Source organism: Salminus brasiliensis, chromosome 16 (genome assembly GCF_030463535.1).
Source record: "Salminus brasiliensis chromosome 16, fSalBra1.hap2, whole genome shotgun sequence".
Taxonomy (NCBI): domain Eukaryota; kingdom Metazoa; phylum Chordata; class Actinopteri; order Characiformes; family Bryconidae; genus Salminus; species Salminus brasiliensis.
In genome coordinates, this window is record NC_132893.1 from 25,093,917 (window position 1) to 25,112,953 (window position 19,037).

Below are 19,037 nucleotides of genomic sequence, written 5' to 3' on the forward strand. Positions count from 1 at the left end.
GGAAGTTCAAATCCGCTACGTTAGCAGGGAATGGGCGGATGAGTGTGTGGACAGAAGGAAGAAAATAGCGCTGTGAACCTTTGAACCGTTTTCCTTAGTATCCCTGAGTCACGAGACAGTCCGAACATCGTGCAGAAAACGATGAAAGAAAGTTCGACTCAAATAAAGCGCGGAGGAAAGCGAGACTGAGGAAAGACGAACTTTTCTGAAGAACAGAAGAGAAGAAGGGCTGCAAAGAAAGAGCAAGAGGAGGAGGAAAACACTGTAACCTTCCGCGGATGCTGTCTGGTTTGTATCACTGTGCCATGGCACTTTTTCAGCCAGTGCGCAGGCTGCTGAAGCCTTGTGGTGTTGATGTCGTCCTGGGGCATGGTTTTATGTGTGCTGTATTTCTGTGAAATCGTGGACTGCTGTAAAATTGGCTTACATTTGGATACTCTGGCGGTGTAGTGCGGAAAAGATGCATGTTTATTTATTTATTTGTCCTTGTGTTTACTTCTCCTCAGGCCCAGATTTCAGCTTTGGCGATTTCCTCAACAGCCTAACAGCCTAGCTCCAGCTTTGTTACAGCTTTAAGGTAACAGTGTCCACAGCTGGATAGTTCTCAGTGTTTTGTGAAACCTTTTTGAACACTTTGGGTTGTTTGGGTTGGTTTGGGATGAGGGAGAACTTCAGTTAGGGCACACATCACTTAATATCATCCCCCCCATCCGTTTTTTTAACTGTTCAATACATTCAGAGTCAGACATAACAGCTGCTTTTCTTCTCATGGAACAGAAAAAAAATCTCTTAAAAAAATGTCATCAGTGCATTTTAACCCTGGGTTGGATTCCAGAGACGTTAATGGGTGAGTGAATAACATCCAGTTAAAAGGCTTGAACTTCACCAGCACTTCTGACCTTTACTCTTCAATTCCTGCAGCACTAAAACATCAGATCAGTTTCTTTTTTCCCTCCATATTTTCACCTGGGTGTGCGTCTCCATAAATGCCTAAACAGCACATCTAGCCATGTTTTTTTCCTATGCAGTTCGCATTGCACTCAAATCAAGGACATTCCAGCCTTTCAGCCAATCATCATAGCCTGCATCAGCATAAACCTGATCAAGAAAAGAGCAGAAAAGTGATTTTGGCACGCTAGAGCTTTAGAGGTGAGCTAAATGCTAATGAGGTGTAAGTGTACGTCGCTTTTGCAGATCCTAAATTGCCACAGTAGATGGGGGATTCTCCACTGACACTCGCTTGCTGGGCTTGCTGGTGTTCCGGACTGTTCTGGGCAATTACACTATATGTCCAAAAGTGTGTGTAAGCAGCTGATTGCATCATCTTTATAAATACTCAATCATCACCAGCAGACGTATCTGAAAAAAGGTCATGTATCAGCATAGCAATTTCTTTGTTCTGTACATCCCTAGTGTGAACAAGGAGTTTGCTCACTTTGCTTCCCTCTACATTGAAATACTTTGATGTGATCTGAATTTGATTGTATTCAGCCAGAAGAGCGTTAGTGAGGGCAGGTACTGATGTTGGATGATTGGTTTTGGGTAGGTATGTCACTCCAACTTATCCCATAGATGGAGCTTCGTCATCCCAGTGCTCCACAGCCCAATGCTGGGTGGCTTTATACCCCTCTAGCTGACACTTGGCATTGGCCTTGGTGAGATCAGTTGACTAATCTCTTGGCAGTTCTTTGCTATGGAGCCTGTACTGTGTCTGCATTAGGTGCACCTAAAAATAACTGAACAAACTGATTACAAATGTTGTCTGGATACTTTTGGACATATAGTGTATAAGGAGCATGGAGTTACGAGGATGTAAGGAATTGCTAACATTGTCTCTTTCTGGCTATATGTGTACCAACCCCCCCCCCCCCCTTTGTGTTTGTTTGTTTTTGGGTAAGGAACGGTGCAATGGAAGAAGTTCAAGTACGGATTGATGATGGCAAAGAGGGAAATGAGGAACCAGACACGTTGTATTAGTAAGAACCCATCCAGCCCTCAAACAAAACAATTGAGAATAGGACAAATGCAGTGAGTCATATTTAATTATTTTTTTATTCTGTGTCTTCTTTTTGTCTTGCAGTCGCATTAGGAAGAGAATAGCTCCTTTTGTGATGTCCTTTGGCTTTCGGTGAGTCTTAATATTCAGCCGTCACCATGATTCAGCAGTCATTTGAATATTATATTAGTGTAAAACACAGTTGTGGCTGTAGTTTGTGAAACGTTCACATTTCATCTGTAAAATGGGATGAATTGACCAATTTCCTGTTCACCCCAGTATCTTTGGAGTTGTGCTCATCATAGTGGACATTGCCTTGGTCATTGTTGACCTGTCCTTGCCAGTGGATGAAAATGCAAGAACCCCTCTGGAGTCCATCTCGCTGGTCATTTCCTTCTTCTTTGTCATCGATGTGCTGCTGAGGGTCTATGTAGAAGGGTTAGTGAGAGAGAACACACAAATCAAGTTCTGACCGTTCTTTCAATGCTTTTTCAGCTGGCTCCTGTCTTGATGAGCCTGATTGACTGACTTGCTAGGTGTCAAATCTTCTTTGCTTATATGCTGTGTTCCAGATTGGATGATTTATAAAGCCCCTCATTTAATGCTACCCAGGAAAGAGGGGCTGTTTCATCAGAAAAAAGCTCTACTTTTGCATGCCTATTGAGTCTGTTTTATGCTTGTGGCAGGAAGTGCTGTTCTGGCAGCAGTTTCCTCTCTGACCAGAGTAATGTATCTGTGTGACAGGACATTTATATTGAACCAGTTCTGCAGAGGGAAAGAACATTTAACGCCTTTTAGGATTTACAAAATTTTCTTCCATACTCCAAACTTGGTCAGTCAGCCAAGATGCAGTGTGTGGCTAAAGCTTCATTTTTTAGTTTTGCACTGATGTTATGAGGCTAATGTAACAGTTAAGTTTAACAAGTATAATGATAATATTATCATAAGCAAAAATGATTTTTATTTTACCATAACTTTACCTTTACATCTTTAAAATGTGCTGCTGCCATGTAATTGGGAGAATAGCGTCTCTGTTGTTGCTACTTCATGCTTGGAACGCTGCTAATTGCACTGTGTAACTTAGTTTATGCAAGCATTGTGCTGTTCACTTTAACAGTGTAATTAAGTCATATTTGTGTAAGATCTAGTAATATTACTGTACCATGTCAGTAGGGCTGCAACAAACGACTAATTTTATAGTTGAATAATTGATTCTTTGGAATTATGAATCGCTTAATTACCAAATAATTTTTATGTAGCTATCAGCTTTTAAATTTTGGACAATAATGATGAATAACTTATTCGGAAATTCACTGTTTTAATGAACTTTCCTGGTGATATAAAGGATAAATAATATATAATAATAATAATATCTTTTTCCTCTCAAAATCTAAAACCGATGATGTGTAGCAACAAAATATAATACAACAGATTTTGCAGTATTTTGTGTTATGAGAACTTCAATTCATATTTCTTCATATTTCTTCAACTTCAATTTTATATTTCATCTCCTCATTATAACATCTATTGACTGCCCATGTCCATGTGAGACTCCAACACCTCACAGATATAACACTTCTCTCCAGAGTGATGTCGCTACTGATGTGCGTCACATGTCAGACTTAGCTGCTCAGTCTGTATGTTTCCACTGCAGCTCTGCGTCCAGATTGAGGGAATTGTTACTGTAAAAAGTAACAGTGGCAGTAAAACTGTACTCCGCACTGTTATGATTAAACTTTAGCTCCACGGACGTCCAGAATAGTTCCTAGTTAGCCTGAGAAACATGTGTGATGGTGTCACCAAATTATTTATCACTAAATTAGTTGCCAACTACTTTACTTACACAAATGGACAGCTGTACACATGCTTTTGTTGACAAGCTGAAGGATACAAAACCGACAATATCAGTAATGGAAGAAGCATGTGGACTGACACAGTAGAGTAATATTTTAGGATTTGAAACAAATATGGGTACTCTGTGCAGCAGTACGCAGTTCTCACAAAAGGTTTCGTACCGCTTCACCAGAGTTACATAGTGCAGTAGCAGCGTTCAGAACTCTGAGTGGAAACAACAGAGATGCCATTCTCCCTGTTGCAAGCCAGCGGAGCATCAAAATGGTAGGAAGGAAATTCACTGTTTTGGATATTTGTCAGAACTCCGTCTTTAACCTTATTATGAATCCAAGAACCCTGTCTATGGATGGTGCCTAGATGTTGAAGCAACTCTCCTACTTCATGTTTAAGGGCCCTCTCCTCTCTATATTTCAGATTTAAAGTGTACTTCAGCTCCAAGCTCAACATCATGGATGCCTGCATTGTAGTCATCACACTGGTTGTGACTATGATCTATACGTTCTCTAATTTCTCTGGAACCAAACTTATTCCCAGGTGCAGTTTAAGGATCTTTTTATTTATTTATTTATTTATTGTCTGATCTTTTTTTTTTTTGTGTGATTCATTTTGGTTAGTTTTTGACTTTTTTATATGTATGTTGTTAACAGGGTGGTGAACTTCCTGAGGGCTCTCAGAATAGTTATCCTGGTGCGTGTCTTTCGTCTGGCCTCTCAGAAGAAAGAGCTAGAGAAGGTTACCAGAAGAATGGTAAGGGTGGTGTTTGTGTGGTGTTTGCTTTGGCACAGTATTGTCCGTTGCCGAAGAAGGTTATTTGGATCATTGCCATGAAAGAATCATTTTCGGTTTCCTAAGAACTTTTATTAGATGGCTTTTTTTAATTAATGAATGAAGTGGAAGATGAGCCATATGTCCAAATAATGATGCTTTTAAGTTGATGTTAGGCGTGTACATTTTTTACTTCCAAACAATGTTTTTTTGAGGATTGTTTAAATACAATGTAAGATTCTTACAGTTTGATTTATCTAAAACCGCAGTAATGTAATAAACAATGGGCATCATTCATCAACCAATCTAAAGAAAAGTCTTCTTAAAATCCAGTGTTTTAATTGTGTTTTTTAAAATCACTGAACAATTTTAAACCTAATGCCGTTTTCACACCTAAATCACTGTTTGTATGCTCACTGTAGTTCTTGAATCCTGCAGGTGTCTGAGAACAAAAGACGGTACCAGAAGGATGGATTTGACCTGGATCTCACCTATGTCACAGGTGTGCTAAGTAAACCTGTGTTTACTTATTTCTGTACATTTTTATGTTCAAGGTTTCTGTTTACACTTTTGTGTGCCATTGGTTAAGAATGCTTGTTTTCTCCTTGCTTTCTTAGACAGAGTTATTGCCATGTCCTTTCCCTCGTCTGGAAAGCAGGCTCTCTACAGGAATCCCATCAAAGTAAGCAAAATGTTCAACTAAAAAGAAAAGTGTGGAGGAGGCAATCTTTTTAGCTGATGAATTTGTTTAATAGACAGAAGATCATTTAACAATTCTACAATATGCTTTATTTTAGGAAGTCGCCCGATTCCTGGACACAAAGCATCCTGATCATTACAGAGTTTACAATCTCTGCAGTAAGTGTTATGTTTGTTACTTTGCTGTGCATCTGCCTGACACTGACTGACTGAGTGGCATTGAGCATGGCCTTGGTCTTTGTTTCAGGTGAAAAAGCCTACGATCCACTATTCTTCCATTACAGAGTGCAGCGTGTGATGATTGACGACCATAACGTGCCATCGTTAGAGTAAGTAATGAGCAGTGCCTTATTTAAATGCCTCTTTTCACTTTAAGGAGTGTTGAGTATTGAGTTTTTTTTGTTGTTACTATGGTGTTCTCAGAGACATGCTGACCTACACTGCCAGTGTGAGGGAATGGATGGCTGCAGATTCGAGCAACATTATAGCCATCCACTGCAAAGGAGGCAAAGGTGATGCTAATGTTGCACTGATCCAGAAACCTCATCATGGTTCACTATAAGTGGTGATTGGGAGCCTAAAAATCAAAGTGACCGCCTTTCCTCTGAGCCCAAATATAGTTGATCAGCTAAGGCATGCTTGATGTCTGAAGTTTGTTGTGGAGATCTGTGGGTAAACTTATAGCTAACTTTGTCAGCACTGAGCAAAATGCTTAAATTAGTATGCAGTTGGCTTCAAACTGTAGCAAGTCATCCCACATAGATTTGCTGGCAAATACACATGAATTGTTATGTTGGGTATGTTGCATAGCTCGTCTCAATACTGTCTGTACTTTTGTACTTCTTTATAGATATGTGTCACACAGTGTCATAAATCTTCTGTTTGAGACACAACTTCAAGTGGTTTAAGGCAAGTGTGTAATGATTTAGGCATGCAATTTTGAAAGCACTGGTGACCGTAAAGAGCAGAGGAGTAGGGTGGAAACTGCCACTTATTTAACAAGTATTTGTATTTTAGCAAACTTAATAATGCTTTTACATAAACAATCTGTTCAAATTTGCAGATGAATTTGCTATGGGAACATTTGAAGATGACCAAAAGCACAATCAGTTTAAACCTGTTTAATTACATGTGTTTTATATTACATTTTACATCGTTTTAGATTGTGCCCTACTGTCTCTTACTTGATGGCTACTTTAGACTTACGAACTAAAGAAGCCACTTCAAACAGCGAGCACGTCTTGGCTGGCAGACGGAATTTGGGTTAAAAGGAAATTTGTTTTAATACTAGGCAGAATCACTCTTCAAAAATAAGGCTTCTCGAGTACGCGATTCTTGCAGATTATGGACTGAGGCCAGTCATCTTGAGAGCTGTTCTGCCTTTCTGTTGTGACAGGGCGTACGGGTACGATGGTGTGTACATGGTTGATTGACAGCGATCAGTTTGAGAGTGCACAGGTAATGTATCTACAACAAATGTGTGTGCATGTATATATTCAGAGTGTCAAGACTTTTGATTTTCCTGCTGTGTTCTGCAGGACAGTCTGGACTACTTTGGGGAGAGACGCACTGATAAAAGCATGAGCTCAAAGTTTCAAGGTGTCGAAACACCGTCTCAGGTGAGTCATGTCGACTTCTGTCCGCAAGCTGTGACTGTTTCCACTGAAGGAGTTTGCTTGACAGGTTCTCTTCCTGTAACTGTAGAGCAGGTACGTTGGATACTATGAGATCATGAAGAACAAGTACAACCGGCAGCTGCCTCCTCCACAGAGCCTGAAAATAAAGAGCTTGCGCATTCACTCGATCGCAGGTAACCACACATGCAACCAGACAGCTTGATTTCAGTTGATGTGTTCAAACATTAGGAATCACTTACCATATCAGAATTGCATAATAAATTACATAAATATAATTATTTATGTAATTTATTATGTAATTCTGATATGGTAAATGACTCTTAGTGTATACTATTCATCATATCATTATTTTTTATTTTTGTTGTTACTGATATTTTATGCAATCATACCAAACATAGCATAGTTATACTATAATACTATAAGCTAGACACTAGACACACAGAAAGTACTCTTACATGTTTTATTACACACACGCTTGAGCATGCTAGCCCTGGAAGGGGCAACAGTCATTTAAATATACATGTGGACGGCACCCAAATGTTAATAGACATTTTTTATGTTTTAATGAAATTCTGAGTTATTAATTATGGAATTATCTATATGCTTGTTAATCATTTTGCTTGCATCTAAAAAATGTAAAGTATTAGGATCAGATTAGAATTATTTTCCAAGCATTCTGCTGAAAACAGTGATTTATCCTAGGTAGACGTACGTAATGTATTTTTTAAATTTTTTTATGCCTAATTAGTTGTTTGAAGACAGAGACCAACTAATTCAACATGTAGAATCCGGTCTGCTTCTGCTTTGTTGTAGTTAGGAAGTCGTTCTGGCCCTTTGTGGGCAAGACTGATGGTCCATGTTGTTGTGCAGGTGTGGGAAAGGGCAATGGCAGTGATCTGAAGATGCGGATCATCGTGAAGAAGGAGCAGGTGTTCCAGTGTGTCTGTGCCACGCAGGAGAACTGTACGGTAAGCAAAATCTGTAAAGGTAGCCTTTCCTTGGCAGTTGGATAATGAGCGTTGTCATGATTGTGCATCAGTAACATGTGAACCATATAGAGCAGAGCTTAATTAATGAATGAAGTTATTCATAAGCCCACCATACAAGATGAATCCATGTGTTATTAGGCTTCATAACAGGGTTGTAAATGGGTTTGTAAAAGCACATCGGTCTGTACTATTTATACATCAATGAACAACTTAAAATACTCCACTGCAATTTAAATACATGGGATTGTTTTTGTTTCCTATGTTTGTTCCATCATTTTATTTCACTCATTCATTCAATATGTTTACATATTTTACCAGCTGTTCCCAGATACTGGAAACAACGCTGTGATAATCAGCTTACAAGAAGGGCCAGTGGTTTGTGGAGATGTGAAGGTCATGTTTGACTCCAGTGCTGTAAGTTCTCACTTTATTGTAATGTAAGGCTGATCTCAAGAACCTACACCACTTTCTCCCCTGTTATTCCACCAAACTTCTTTATCTCTGTTGCCAGGGTCTTCCAAAGGGGTATGAAGACTGTCCGTTCTATTTTTGGTTCAACACTTCGTTTGTAGAGAACAACAGGTGGGTCTTTTCCTGGTATAAACTGAGTAATTGCTGACAGAAACAGACACTGACTTTGTTTACTTAAAGCAGTCTACAATGTTCTGGTCTCAATAAACAGGCTCTATCTGTCGAGGGAGGAACTGGACAACCCACATAAACCCAAAACTTGGGACATCTACAAGGAGGACTTTGGTTTGACTGTGTCTTTCTGTGACCCTTGAGACCAGCCCTTAAGCACAGATGCACTTACAGACAACACAGCCTAGTGTATCTCAGCCCAGACCCTTGGGCCCAGTGGAAGGTCTAAATCTTGGCTCTAATGTAGGTTTTGTAACTCTTGTAAAAGGTTTTTGGTGTTTCAGTGGTTTAGCTTCAGATATGTTGGCATAAGGCCATAGCTATCTCCAACTTCATTTCCGTACCCTGTCCTCACTATAAAGATGTTTTACTAAACCGTGCAAAGCCCACAAAAATATGTAACTGTTTACGTCATGTTTGAAAAAAAGGAATGTAAAGGGATATGTTTAAGGGAACCTACCAAAAGGAAATGTTCACTAGTTACTCAAAATGTTGCCTAAAACTGGAATTGTCAGGTAGCATGACTGTTATTAGGCCCAGGATGTTTTTTTTTTTTTTTGGGTCTAGAGACAAATATAGGCCTCAGTTTAGCATATTATGCCATCATGTCAACAAACTACAGTTCTTTGATTTTACCCATTTATTAGCCTCAGCAAAGTGGCTAAACTGGACTTTACTCTTTAAGGTTTAGTGTACTGCAAGTAAAGTCATCAAACCTGCCCACTGTGAAAGTGTAAGGTCATGTGTGCAGAAATGTATTTTTGTAGTACAGAAACAAACTGAAATAAATAATCCTGTCTCTCGTACTTGTGTGTGTTTTCTTGGCTGCACTACAACAGGAAGGGTTGCTAAATATAATAAAGCAATTACTGTAATTGTCTTTTGAGTAGGTAAATCTGAGTGACTTTTTCCTCATTAGAAATAGAAAGTCTGATCGGACCGGTGGACCACAACTCTGAACAACCCAGAATCTGCAGTTTCAGAGGCGAGTTTCAGTTTCTCTTCTGGTGCTGCAGAGGCTCGGTCAGCGCTGTCCGTTATATTATAACACAACAATGCTGGGTTGGATATAAGAGAATAAAAATGTTATACTGATCCTTATAACAAATACAGACTGGAATAGTGCACACATTTACATTTACAGTGTGATTTCATATCTGAGTTTACTGTGGAGTAGTAGTATTTAACTAGATTGAGTTTTGGGCTGCCATAATATTAGCACTTTGTATTTTTCTATTTATTTATGTAATTTTCTTTTTTTTGGGGGGGGAGTCTTATGAAAAGAAAAAGGATTACACAATTGACTTTGCATTTCAAATATTTAAATACTGTAAATAAAAAATACACAATTTAAATAAATGATTCCAGATAACTCACACACTATATATAATGTATTGATTAAAAAAATATTGTTTAGACTTTTCTTTACAATTAGTTCACCACTAATTGTTCTTCTAAGCTAAAACTTTTAACATTACGAACAAAGGGGGAAAAAGGGAGGTCCAAAAGGTTTCCAACAGGTCTGCTTCCTGCGGTCTTACATACACTTAGTAGATTTTGAGGAGAATAATGCTATTTAATTTACACGTGTTCATGAGCAGGACTGGATTTGGAAACCTTTTGGAGATCAGTGCTTCTTTACTGACCCCTTGTGGACTCGATGTCTCACAGTCAAGCACACTGAGGTCGTTTCTGCTCAAACATTTGGATATATAGTAATCTGGATGGGTTCAGTTCCACTCTTGTCACTAAAAGTATGACCAGTATGAGAACAGTATGACCAGTATGAGATTTTTTTTCTGTCGTCTGACTTTTGGGGAATACAACTTGATCTTGAACTTGAATTCTCTGACCCTAGAGGGCGCTGTTTGGCGGGGTCTGTTCACCTGCACTAGCGTCCCGCAGACTGGCTGTATATTTTCCTCTGACGTGCTTTAGCTTCTCCCTTTTAATCACGAGATACAGTGATTTACATTTTATGTGGACTTTTAATTTCACAAATGTGTGCAAAGGACAGACTGGCTCACTGTGCGGTAGTTATGACTGGTGTTTCGGTTGTACTGGGAGGGGTTTGAGGTGTTGAATGTGTTGGATACGTTTACACGTTTCTACCATGTGGCTCAAATGCGTCTGTCTATGCAGACCACCTCCTGCAGTGTCTTAGGTGTAAAGGGTTTGAGTGATCGGATTAGCATCTGGTTAAATTGTGTCTCATGTGCAGTTTCACTTGTTTTTTTAGGTGACTTGGCCTGATCCAGACATATCTAGATCCTGATACTCAAGCTGAGTACACTGAGCAGGTGTAAGCAGGGTCTATGTGGTCAAGTGAAATCTTAACTGATCTGATCCCTGTCCACATCCCCTACCCCCTTTCCACCTTTTTCCAGGCGTGATCCTAATGTTCCAGAAACACCATCACATTAAAATCAGAGAAATGTATGCAAGGAGACAGTGGATGAGATGCTGAATTGCAAAAATTAATTTAATCATTAATTTAAGAAAAAAAATCTACACCTGTTGAATCAACAATTACATCACATCCAGTGAACTCACTGAACTGGGACCTCAGTTACGAAAAACAAACGTAACTTTGTCCATGTCTACACATTTCAGGGAAAGGAGATGTGAGTGCTTTAAGCGTGCAGAAAGCAGCTCTGACAAATAGAGGAATTTCTATATGGTGCAATGTGTGAAAACCTCCTGCTGTGCACACTTGAGTTTACAGAAAGTCTTTGAAGGATTGACCTGAATGAGATCAAGTGATAACAATGACAAAAGCAGCAGGACTGTGCAAAAGAACATAGTCCAAACCATATCACTCCACTCTGTTAGGAAACCAGAGGTACTGTCTTTACACGCAGCGTGAAAGTGAGAAAAAGGACAGTTTCTGTACCATGACCTTTATGGAACTTCCCCCAGTGTCTCCCAAGTGCTTCAGTTTCATTTATTTTTCAAAATGAGGTGAAATTTATAATTTGCCTTTGAAAGCATTGTTTCAGTGCCCCTTCCCAACATTCATCATTAAATGAACATCCTAAGATTGTGTTAACACAATGCACTCTGGCATTTCATTACAAAAAATTTCATTATTATTATTATTATTATTATTATGCATTATAGTAATTAGGCAATACATACACTTTAGGTAATCTTTGGATAACAGATGAAATTCCAAGGGCACAAAATGCTACACACACTCCAGAAACCATAAAGTAACAGAGTTTCTGTCTCTTTTTTCCCAATGAACACAAGGAGGGGAAGTAAAAAAAAAAAAAGAAAAAAAAGTGTTATTTTGCAAAACCACTTGTGGCCGTTTGCCTCTTCGATTTGATAGCCATGGATTGCATTAATCAAACACGGCCCAGCTTAATTAATCAGCACAGGGTCTTCCTGACAGAGCGCACCCTTTGTCCTTTGCCACGCTCTAGTAGATCACACTGCTCGAGCAGGTCGTAGCGACCACTGCGGAGGAAGCAGATCAGTGAGCTCTTGCACACATCCTTACAGGGCTCCGACACATGGCCTTTGTGCATAAAGTACCAAAAGTGCTGGAAGATGCGATCATCAGTGAAAAAGTCTTTGATCAGGGCATCCCAGTTGGAGGGGAACAGAGTAGGCATGCCATAGGCCTTGGATGCCCGATACAGCAGTGACCAGGCTGGGTCTGGTTCAGGTTTGGCGAGTCCCGTCACTTCATCTTGATAACCGTTGGCTAAAGTGAGGTTCAGAATGAAGGTGTCGTAGTCCAAGACAAAACGACTGCTGCCAGGGTAGTTACCATCAACGTAGTACACCCGGTAACCTAGCAACAGATATAAAATCATAAATAATACAACTATATTAGCCACACACACACACACACACACACACACACACACACACACACACACACACACACACACACACACACACACACACACCATTTAAAATGGACTGTACACCCTTGGATCAGTAAAGAGTTTAACGCATCAATTACTTTTTGGATGGGATTAGTTTTACAGGAAGAGGAGGGGTAATGTCCATAATACCAGTGTATCTCTGATCCTGTACGAATCCACCTGCCAGCAACTTTACTGGACAGTACACTCCCGCATCAATAAAATTCCAACACCTTAAGCTTCTATAAAACTATGCATTAAAAAAAAAAAAAAAAAAGTCCTCAGGTCATACTAAGCCCACACAAATTTACGTGGTATTCCATCACAACCTGATTAAACTTATAGAGACAGTCGAGCAAGCATTTAGTTGTACTGTGAATTTCTGGCCAAGTGAAAGTGAAACCTTGGGCACAAATCAAGCAGGTCGTACAAGTCTAAGGAGATAAGGAAAACCTCAAGCATTCAAGCGATGCAGTGATGTGTAAATCAAGAATCAACTCCTATCTTGGTCATTCATACTAATATATTTTTTATCCTGCTGTCATTAAAAATACAAACCATCTGCAACAAAATTTACACTGCACCACCTCCCAGTGTAAAACTAACCCTTTCTAAATAGAGCTTCAGACATACCTGGATTCAGGTTAATGTAGGTGGTAACACTTGGGGCAATGTAAGCCACACCCACAGGACGAGTCATTGTCTCCTCATCGTAAAACATCTGAAATTCATCAACGTGTGTGTGTCCAAAAAACTGCCCGGTTATAGTGCCCTCATACCTTGAATAAAGCAGAACAACATTTTAAGTAATTGTAAAATTTTAACCAGGAGATTCTTATTTTATGTTATTAAATTGGCAAAGACTTTGAAATTTGTATTTGCTACCAGTCAAATTCACATAAAAAGTGTTACCCGGATGTGCTGAAGAATACCAATTAGTTCTTCTTTTGGTTCACTGTATGCAATTATTAAAAGTACAAGGTAGCAATGTGCACAGGAGACTCAGTATTGACATATATCATACAGTTCATCGCAAAAGTACAAAGGAAATAAGGCCAATAAGCAATTTTATCTTTTTATGGGACTGCAACAAATGTTTTTTCACATTTGCAAACGTATTATATGATGCCGCACTTTGCTATCTGAAACATGTGAGTGCGTTATAAAGGATGTGATTGGGGTCAGAGTAAGCGCAGCTTTATATGCTATCCAATCTAGCTTTCAGGAACAATGAAAATGAATTTCACTGACAAACTAAGTTGGATTGCCACATTGCCCAATGAGGAGAAAAGATCTTGCATAGAAGAGAACACATTCCCATCAGCATTCACCAGTCAGCTCTGTTTTTGTTTTGTTTTTTTCGCTCAACTAACTTGCTGTAGAAAATAACTGCAGTAGGTGTAAACAATTGTAATCAGCTAAAATAACAGATCAGGCAATTAAGTAATAATCATAATAGGCATAACAACAAAACAAAGCATGAGAAACCAGCAAACACTAAAACACATTAACCACAGGGTCATATGCACTACCACAGTATCAGTCGTACAGGTCAGGAAGTCCCTAAATGAATCATCTGACCATGACAAGTTTTAATAAAGTGACCAAGTACAAGCACAAATATGTGGTCTCATTTCTCAAAAGGGAACTACAACAAGGAAAGGCTGTAAACCCCAAGTCTAGTCATGTGCTCATGTTACAGCGGAGGATCAGAGTGAACAGTGTCATTAGCAGTCATTACAGTGCCAAGTTCAACCTGGTACTGACCTGTTGACTATGTGATAGTAGTTCCAGCTCCAGCTGCTCAGACAGAGACCAGGGGGGATGTGGCCAATAATGTGCACCTATGAAGAGAGGGTACAAAACGTTGGAATCAGCCCAGTGTGCTACAGCATTGCATCAGCTGACCTACAGTAGCCTTGTGAAAACAGCACATCCTCTTCTGCTAAATATACGCAATGGCACATGTTCTGAATCCAGAAAGTTCCAAAGTTCCAACTTTGATGTACTCAAAAACCACATTTATATGGAAATAACTGTTAATTACAATCAGAGCATTCACACAGAGCGTGGATGGAAATGTAGCAAAGTGTGCAATTCATAGGGTGTGCTTCTCTACCTTTTCTCCCTTGTTCTCAGCTTCCTGCAAGATGTGTACAAGCCACTGCAGCTGGCCCGCAGGGTCTGTCGAGTTCACCATCAGCCAGAAGTTCTCTCTTGCACAGAAGTTCATATTCAAGGACACCACCCTCAGACCTGGCTGCACTTGGGCAGTGTAGAATCCTCCTCTCCTGGAATATGCAGGGACAATTTAATTGTAGCTGAAATTATAAAAAGTCAGTGAATATCCGTTGCTGATGCTGAGTTGTTTTTCCTGCAAAACTTTAATAAAAAAAATAATAATAAAAAAAGGGATATATTCCTACTTTGCTTGGTGAAATAGTAAAATGTGGGGTTTTTTTTAGGCATAACTGGAAAGTTTAGCAACCAGCTGCTCTAAAACAACCATCCAAAAAGTAGCTTTGAGCAAGAACGTTGGGGAAGAGCTCATGAGTGGTGACATGTCTATCTGCAATGCTTGCAGTCCAAACAGGAAACCAAATGACCACCAGCGCTACAGCGTTAAACGCTTCAGAACAGCATCAAAACCAAAAATGAGTCAGCACTCCACCCAAATGCTTAGACACATGGCAGCTTAATAAAACCTAAAATAGAAGAATTAGTGACTGAAACATATAGTGAAATGTTTGACTCATTATTGTGCAACCTTTCCCCAACTGCCTTGCACAACCAGTGGGGCAATATAGCTCAACAACATTTACACAAGCCTGTGAAATACTGGGAGAATGTAATCTTGTCAGATGAGACCAAAAATGAACTCTTTTGATGCCATAAGACACACAATGTTTGGAGGTCATAATTAACTGCTTATCAGCCCAAACACACCATACCAACAGGGAAGTCTGGAGGTGGGAACATCATGGTGTGGGGCTCTTCAGCATATGGCACAGTCACGCTTCATATAATTGAAGAAAAGATAAATGGACAAATGTACCGAGCATTTCTTGATTAAAATCTGCTGCCATATACCAGGATGATGAAGATGAAAGAGGGTGGATATTTCAGCAGGATAATGATCTTAAACACACCGCTAAGAAAACCCAATTGGTTTTAGAGAATATACACACACCTTTTTTAAAATTTATGGACACCAATGGTTTGATTTTTTGCATGTGTGGATTAGATGGGTTATTACAGACATGTGGTGAGAAATTCATGTCAATAGCACCTTTAGAAATATATTTAGTTAGATCATTGGTGGTGTGTTCAATACTTTCACCTGTTGTACTTTAACTACTCAAAAACAATCAAAGTAGATCTGAACCTGTAGAGAGCGCACAGTGCTTACCGCAAGGTCTCCAGAGCTTGAGCTGGCAACCAGGAAGCCCACTCCTCTGCCATGGTGTCATACAGCCACTCAGATGAGCGGTTTCCATGCACAAACGGAGGAGGGAAGCTGTTAACAGGGGTGCTTTCATGATTTCCAACGGCTGGGTACACAGTAACCTGGGGTCCAAGGTGTTTCCTGACGAGCCTGGAGATGATGGTAAGCTCATTCAGCTGCTGGGCCCTTGTTTGGGACCAAACGTTGTGGGCAGGAATGTCTCCAGTCCAGTAGACCCAGTCCCAGGGTCCTGCCTTGGCGACGTTCTGCAGTAGGTTTTCTACAGTACGTAGAGGGAGGTCACACTTACTGTAGGTGCCCCAGTATCCTGCGCCACGATGCCTCCAGCTAGCCCTGCCAGACTCGTTCCTGCAGCACAAGGGATCTTTACAGTCGGCCGCACTGCCCTCTGCATACTGAGCATCCCAGTGGATATCGGTGAGGAATAGCACTCGACTTTGAGGTGACCCAGGCTTGGGCGGCGTTGGTGGAACCACTGGAGGCTTGGGGGCTTTGGGCAAGGTGATGTTCCAGGGGGCGTAGATGTCAAAGTGGCCGCAATTGGGTCCCAGCAGTAGAGCACAGGCTTCCGAAGGCCACAGAAACGACTCCTGGAGGGCGCGGATGAAGTCCTCACGAAAGAGCTCCGTAATCTCCCGACACACTTTCTCCTCAGCCAAGTGTAAACGAATGCAGACTTCCCCGACTGCATGAGCCACATGCTCAGTGCTCGAGTCACTCTGAGAAGACAGAGAGTCATGAGCAAAGAAAAAGAGGGCAATCTTACCATTTTCCACAATTCTTTAAAAGGAGTCTTTGTAATGAAATATATAAACAAGCACTATTCTTCAGGACTGGACGACCTTTATTGATGAAATGTCAAAAGGCACCTGAACTTGGGCTAATTCTAGACAGGCATGCAGGACGTGTATGAGCCCCTGAGCAACAATATGATGGCTTTGAGTCTATTTTAGTTTGTATCCAATTCACTTAGATAGCAAATTTAATAGGTTAAATATTAGATTTTCTACATAGTTACTTTGTTCAGGTTTACCATGGTATTAAAATACTATATTACACACTATAATATAAAGAAAACAGGGTTGTGTGTGAAAGCACATTACAGGATTGCTTGGTGCTCAGAATTAGGGTGTTGATTAAGGTGTAGTGTGTAGTGTGGTCTATCCAAACAGTGATCTTTATCTCACAAACAATCAAACTACCCAGCTTTGTGTCCAAGCTTGACCTCTGATGGAGCACCAAGCACTGAGGACAATGCTCAGTATGATCACATTAAGGATGGACTGCTGTTACAATGCAATACCAACAAAAAAACACACAGAAACGAAAGAGGAGCCGGTTTCTTACCAACAGAGCAACGTCCACGACCGTGAAGAGGGCTTTACACAAAGGGCAGCTTATGTTGTGCCAGCTGAATCGCACCTGGAAATGATTTATCGGCTTCACAGCCCTCAAGTCTGCTATATCGGTTTCATCTTGAAGAGGGAACGCCGTCCCGAGGGTACACCAACACAGAACAAGGCTAATGCCCGTAAACACACGGAGGGTGCCCACCCTGAGCGCTAGAGAGGACATGGTGGAAAGTCCAGCTAAAGCAGCGACAGGCAAACTCTCCGCATCCCCCTCGTTAAACACGCGTTTCGTAACAGTCCCACAGACAACCGTTCTCAAACAAACAGGCTGAACAGTGTCGGGGCTGTAACTCCAGACGGAACTGCAGTGCTAGCTAACAGTTCAGACAGGAAGCTCAATGACCACCAAGTCGCACCTCTCTTTCCACAGCGCTGCTGCGACAAACACCGCAGAAAAGTGTCAAAGAAGACGCACTGAGCGATTAGAAGACAGGACGGAAAACTGACAGCTAGCTCCTATCTGCGGAGACCCCCTGTAGCGCCTCATCCACAACAACAACAACAACATGTCGTTTAACCGCCTCGGTTATGAACCGGTCGAGTCAGCTGAGACACCACGTGATCATGAAGAGGGGGGCGATGTTACTGGTGGAAAATCTTCTGGTAAACCTGAGCGTGAAAAGTTCCTGACTGACCCTCTGCATCAATTATTTAAATAATGCTATATATAATATATAGGGAAAAAAACAAATATTCAAAATAAAAAAAAATCACAAATTCGTATTCAAATAATATATATTTTTCATGGCCTAGTTCTTATGGACTGTCTCGGAATCACAGAACACCATGGAAATACTCTAAAATTAATAGTGGGTTACATAATAAAATAAATCCAAAAGACTTAATATTAATATTGATTATTTACATTAAGAAACAAGGCCACTTTGCTGCCACTCGAAACAGAACGAATATTTTTTTCCATTTGTTTTTCTCATGTAAAATTGCCTTTTGGACAATATGTTAATTAGGTTAATTTACAATAATATGGATCCTAATAGAGTAATATATGTTGTCGTTAAATGTAATGCTCATTTTAGGTTTAATGTGTATAAATAGTATATCAATCTAAACCGTACAAAAACACGAAATGCGTAAATACGCACAAAACGCGTAAAAAATGGTCGCCGTGCCTAAACGCACCAGAGCAGGAAAAACATATCTGTGTATTCTTAAGCAACCAATATGTGTTGTAACAGAGGGATGAACTTCAGAACGTGCAAAATTGAAAAAAATATTGAATAAACTGAATGAACTCCAGCTCTGCTGAGATGTACCGTATTGAGATGAACTCTGCTTGTGCATCTTTCACCAGATCCAAAAATAAAACAGAAACAAAAATAAAAACAGCAGTGAAAGAACAGATCCAGAGAATTCATCTTCAACTTTTGGTGTGGCAGATGTTTAAGGATGTTCTGGACAGTGTGCCGGCTGCTTTAAGATGTACTGGTTGGTGTGCCAGCTGCTTTAGGATGTGCTGTATAGTTTGCCAGCTCCTTTAAGATGTACCAGTTGATGTACCGGATGGTATGCTGGCTGCTTTAGGATGTCAGTGAGTGTATTGGCTGCTTTCAAATATTCTGGTTGGTGTGCCAGATGTTGTGCTGGCTACTTCAGGATGTGCTGGATGGTGTGCCAAATGGTACGCTGTATTCATCAATGTAGCTTGATCATCTAAAAATTGGTTTTGGGTCATGCAAGG

General features: G+C 40.3%; 2 protein-coding genes across 6 annotated transcripts; one reads left to right on the top strand and one right to left on the bottom strand.

The window, feature by feature from the left end:
* Positions 1-17: 17 nt before the first annotated feature.
* Positions 18-9,388, top strand: tpte (transmembrane phosphatase with tensin homology). 5 transcript variants are annotated; one of them, XM_072658927.1, is made up of 19 exons: positions 18-577; positions 778-847; positions 1,899-1,976; positions 2,081-2,128; positions 2,276-2,434; positions 4,265-4,384; positions 4,498-4,597; positions 5,054-5,117; positions 5,233-5,297; positions 5,413-5,473; positions 5,562-5,643; positions 5,738-5,826; positions 6,711-6,772; positions 6,853-6,933; positions 7,019-7,124; positions 7,822-7,919; positions 8,259-8,354; positions 8,452-8,522; positions 8,623-9,388. In XM_072658927.1, exons 2-19 carry the CDS (start codon positions 798-800, stop codon positions 8,723-8,725), a joined length of 1,533 nt encoding a protein of 510 aa, XP_072515028.1. In that variant the 5' UTR covers positions 18-577; positions 778-797; the 3' UTR covers positions 8,726-9,388. The 5 variants fall into 5 exon arrangements, with proteins under 5 accessions (XP_072515028.1, XP_072515026.1, XP_072515031.1 ...); XM_072658925.1 differs by having other exon boundaries at positions 18-288; positions 507-847; XM_072658930.1 differs by lacking the exon at positions 778-847 and having other exon boundaries at positions 19-288; positions 507-577.
* A 1,658-nt stretch (positions 9,389-11,046) lies between these two features.
* Positions 11,047-17,856, bottom strand: smpd1 (sphingomyelin phosphodiesterase 1). The gene is made up of 6 exons (XM_072659317.1): positions 17,274-17,856; positions 15,870-16,645; positions 14,580-14,751; positions 14,228-14,304; positions 13,094-13,239; positions 11,047-12,384 (listed from the first exon to the last, which is right to left on the bottom strand). The coding sequence occupies exons 1-6, from the start codon at positions 17,499-17,501 to the stop codon at positions 11,957-11,959; spliced, it is 1,827 nt and encodes a 608-aa protein (XP_072515418.1). The 5' UTR covers positions 17,502-17,856; the 3' UTR covers positions 11,047-11,956.
* Positions 17,857-19,037: the final 1,181 nt, after the last annotated feature.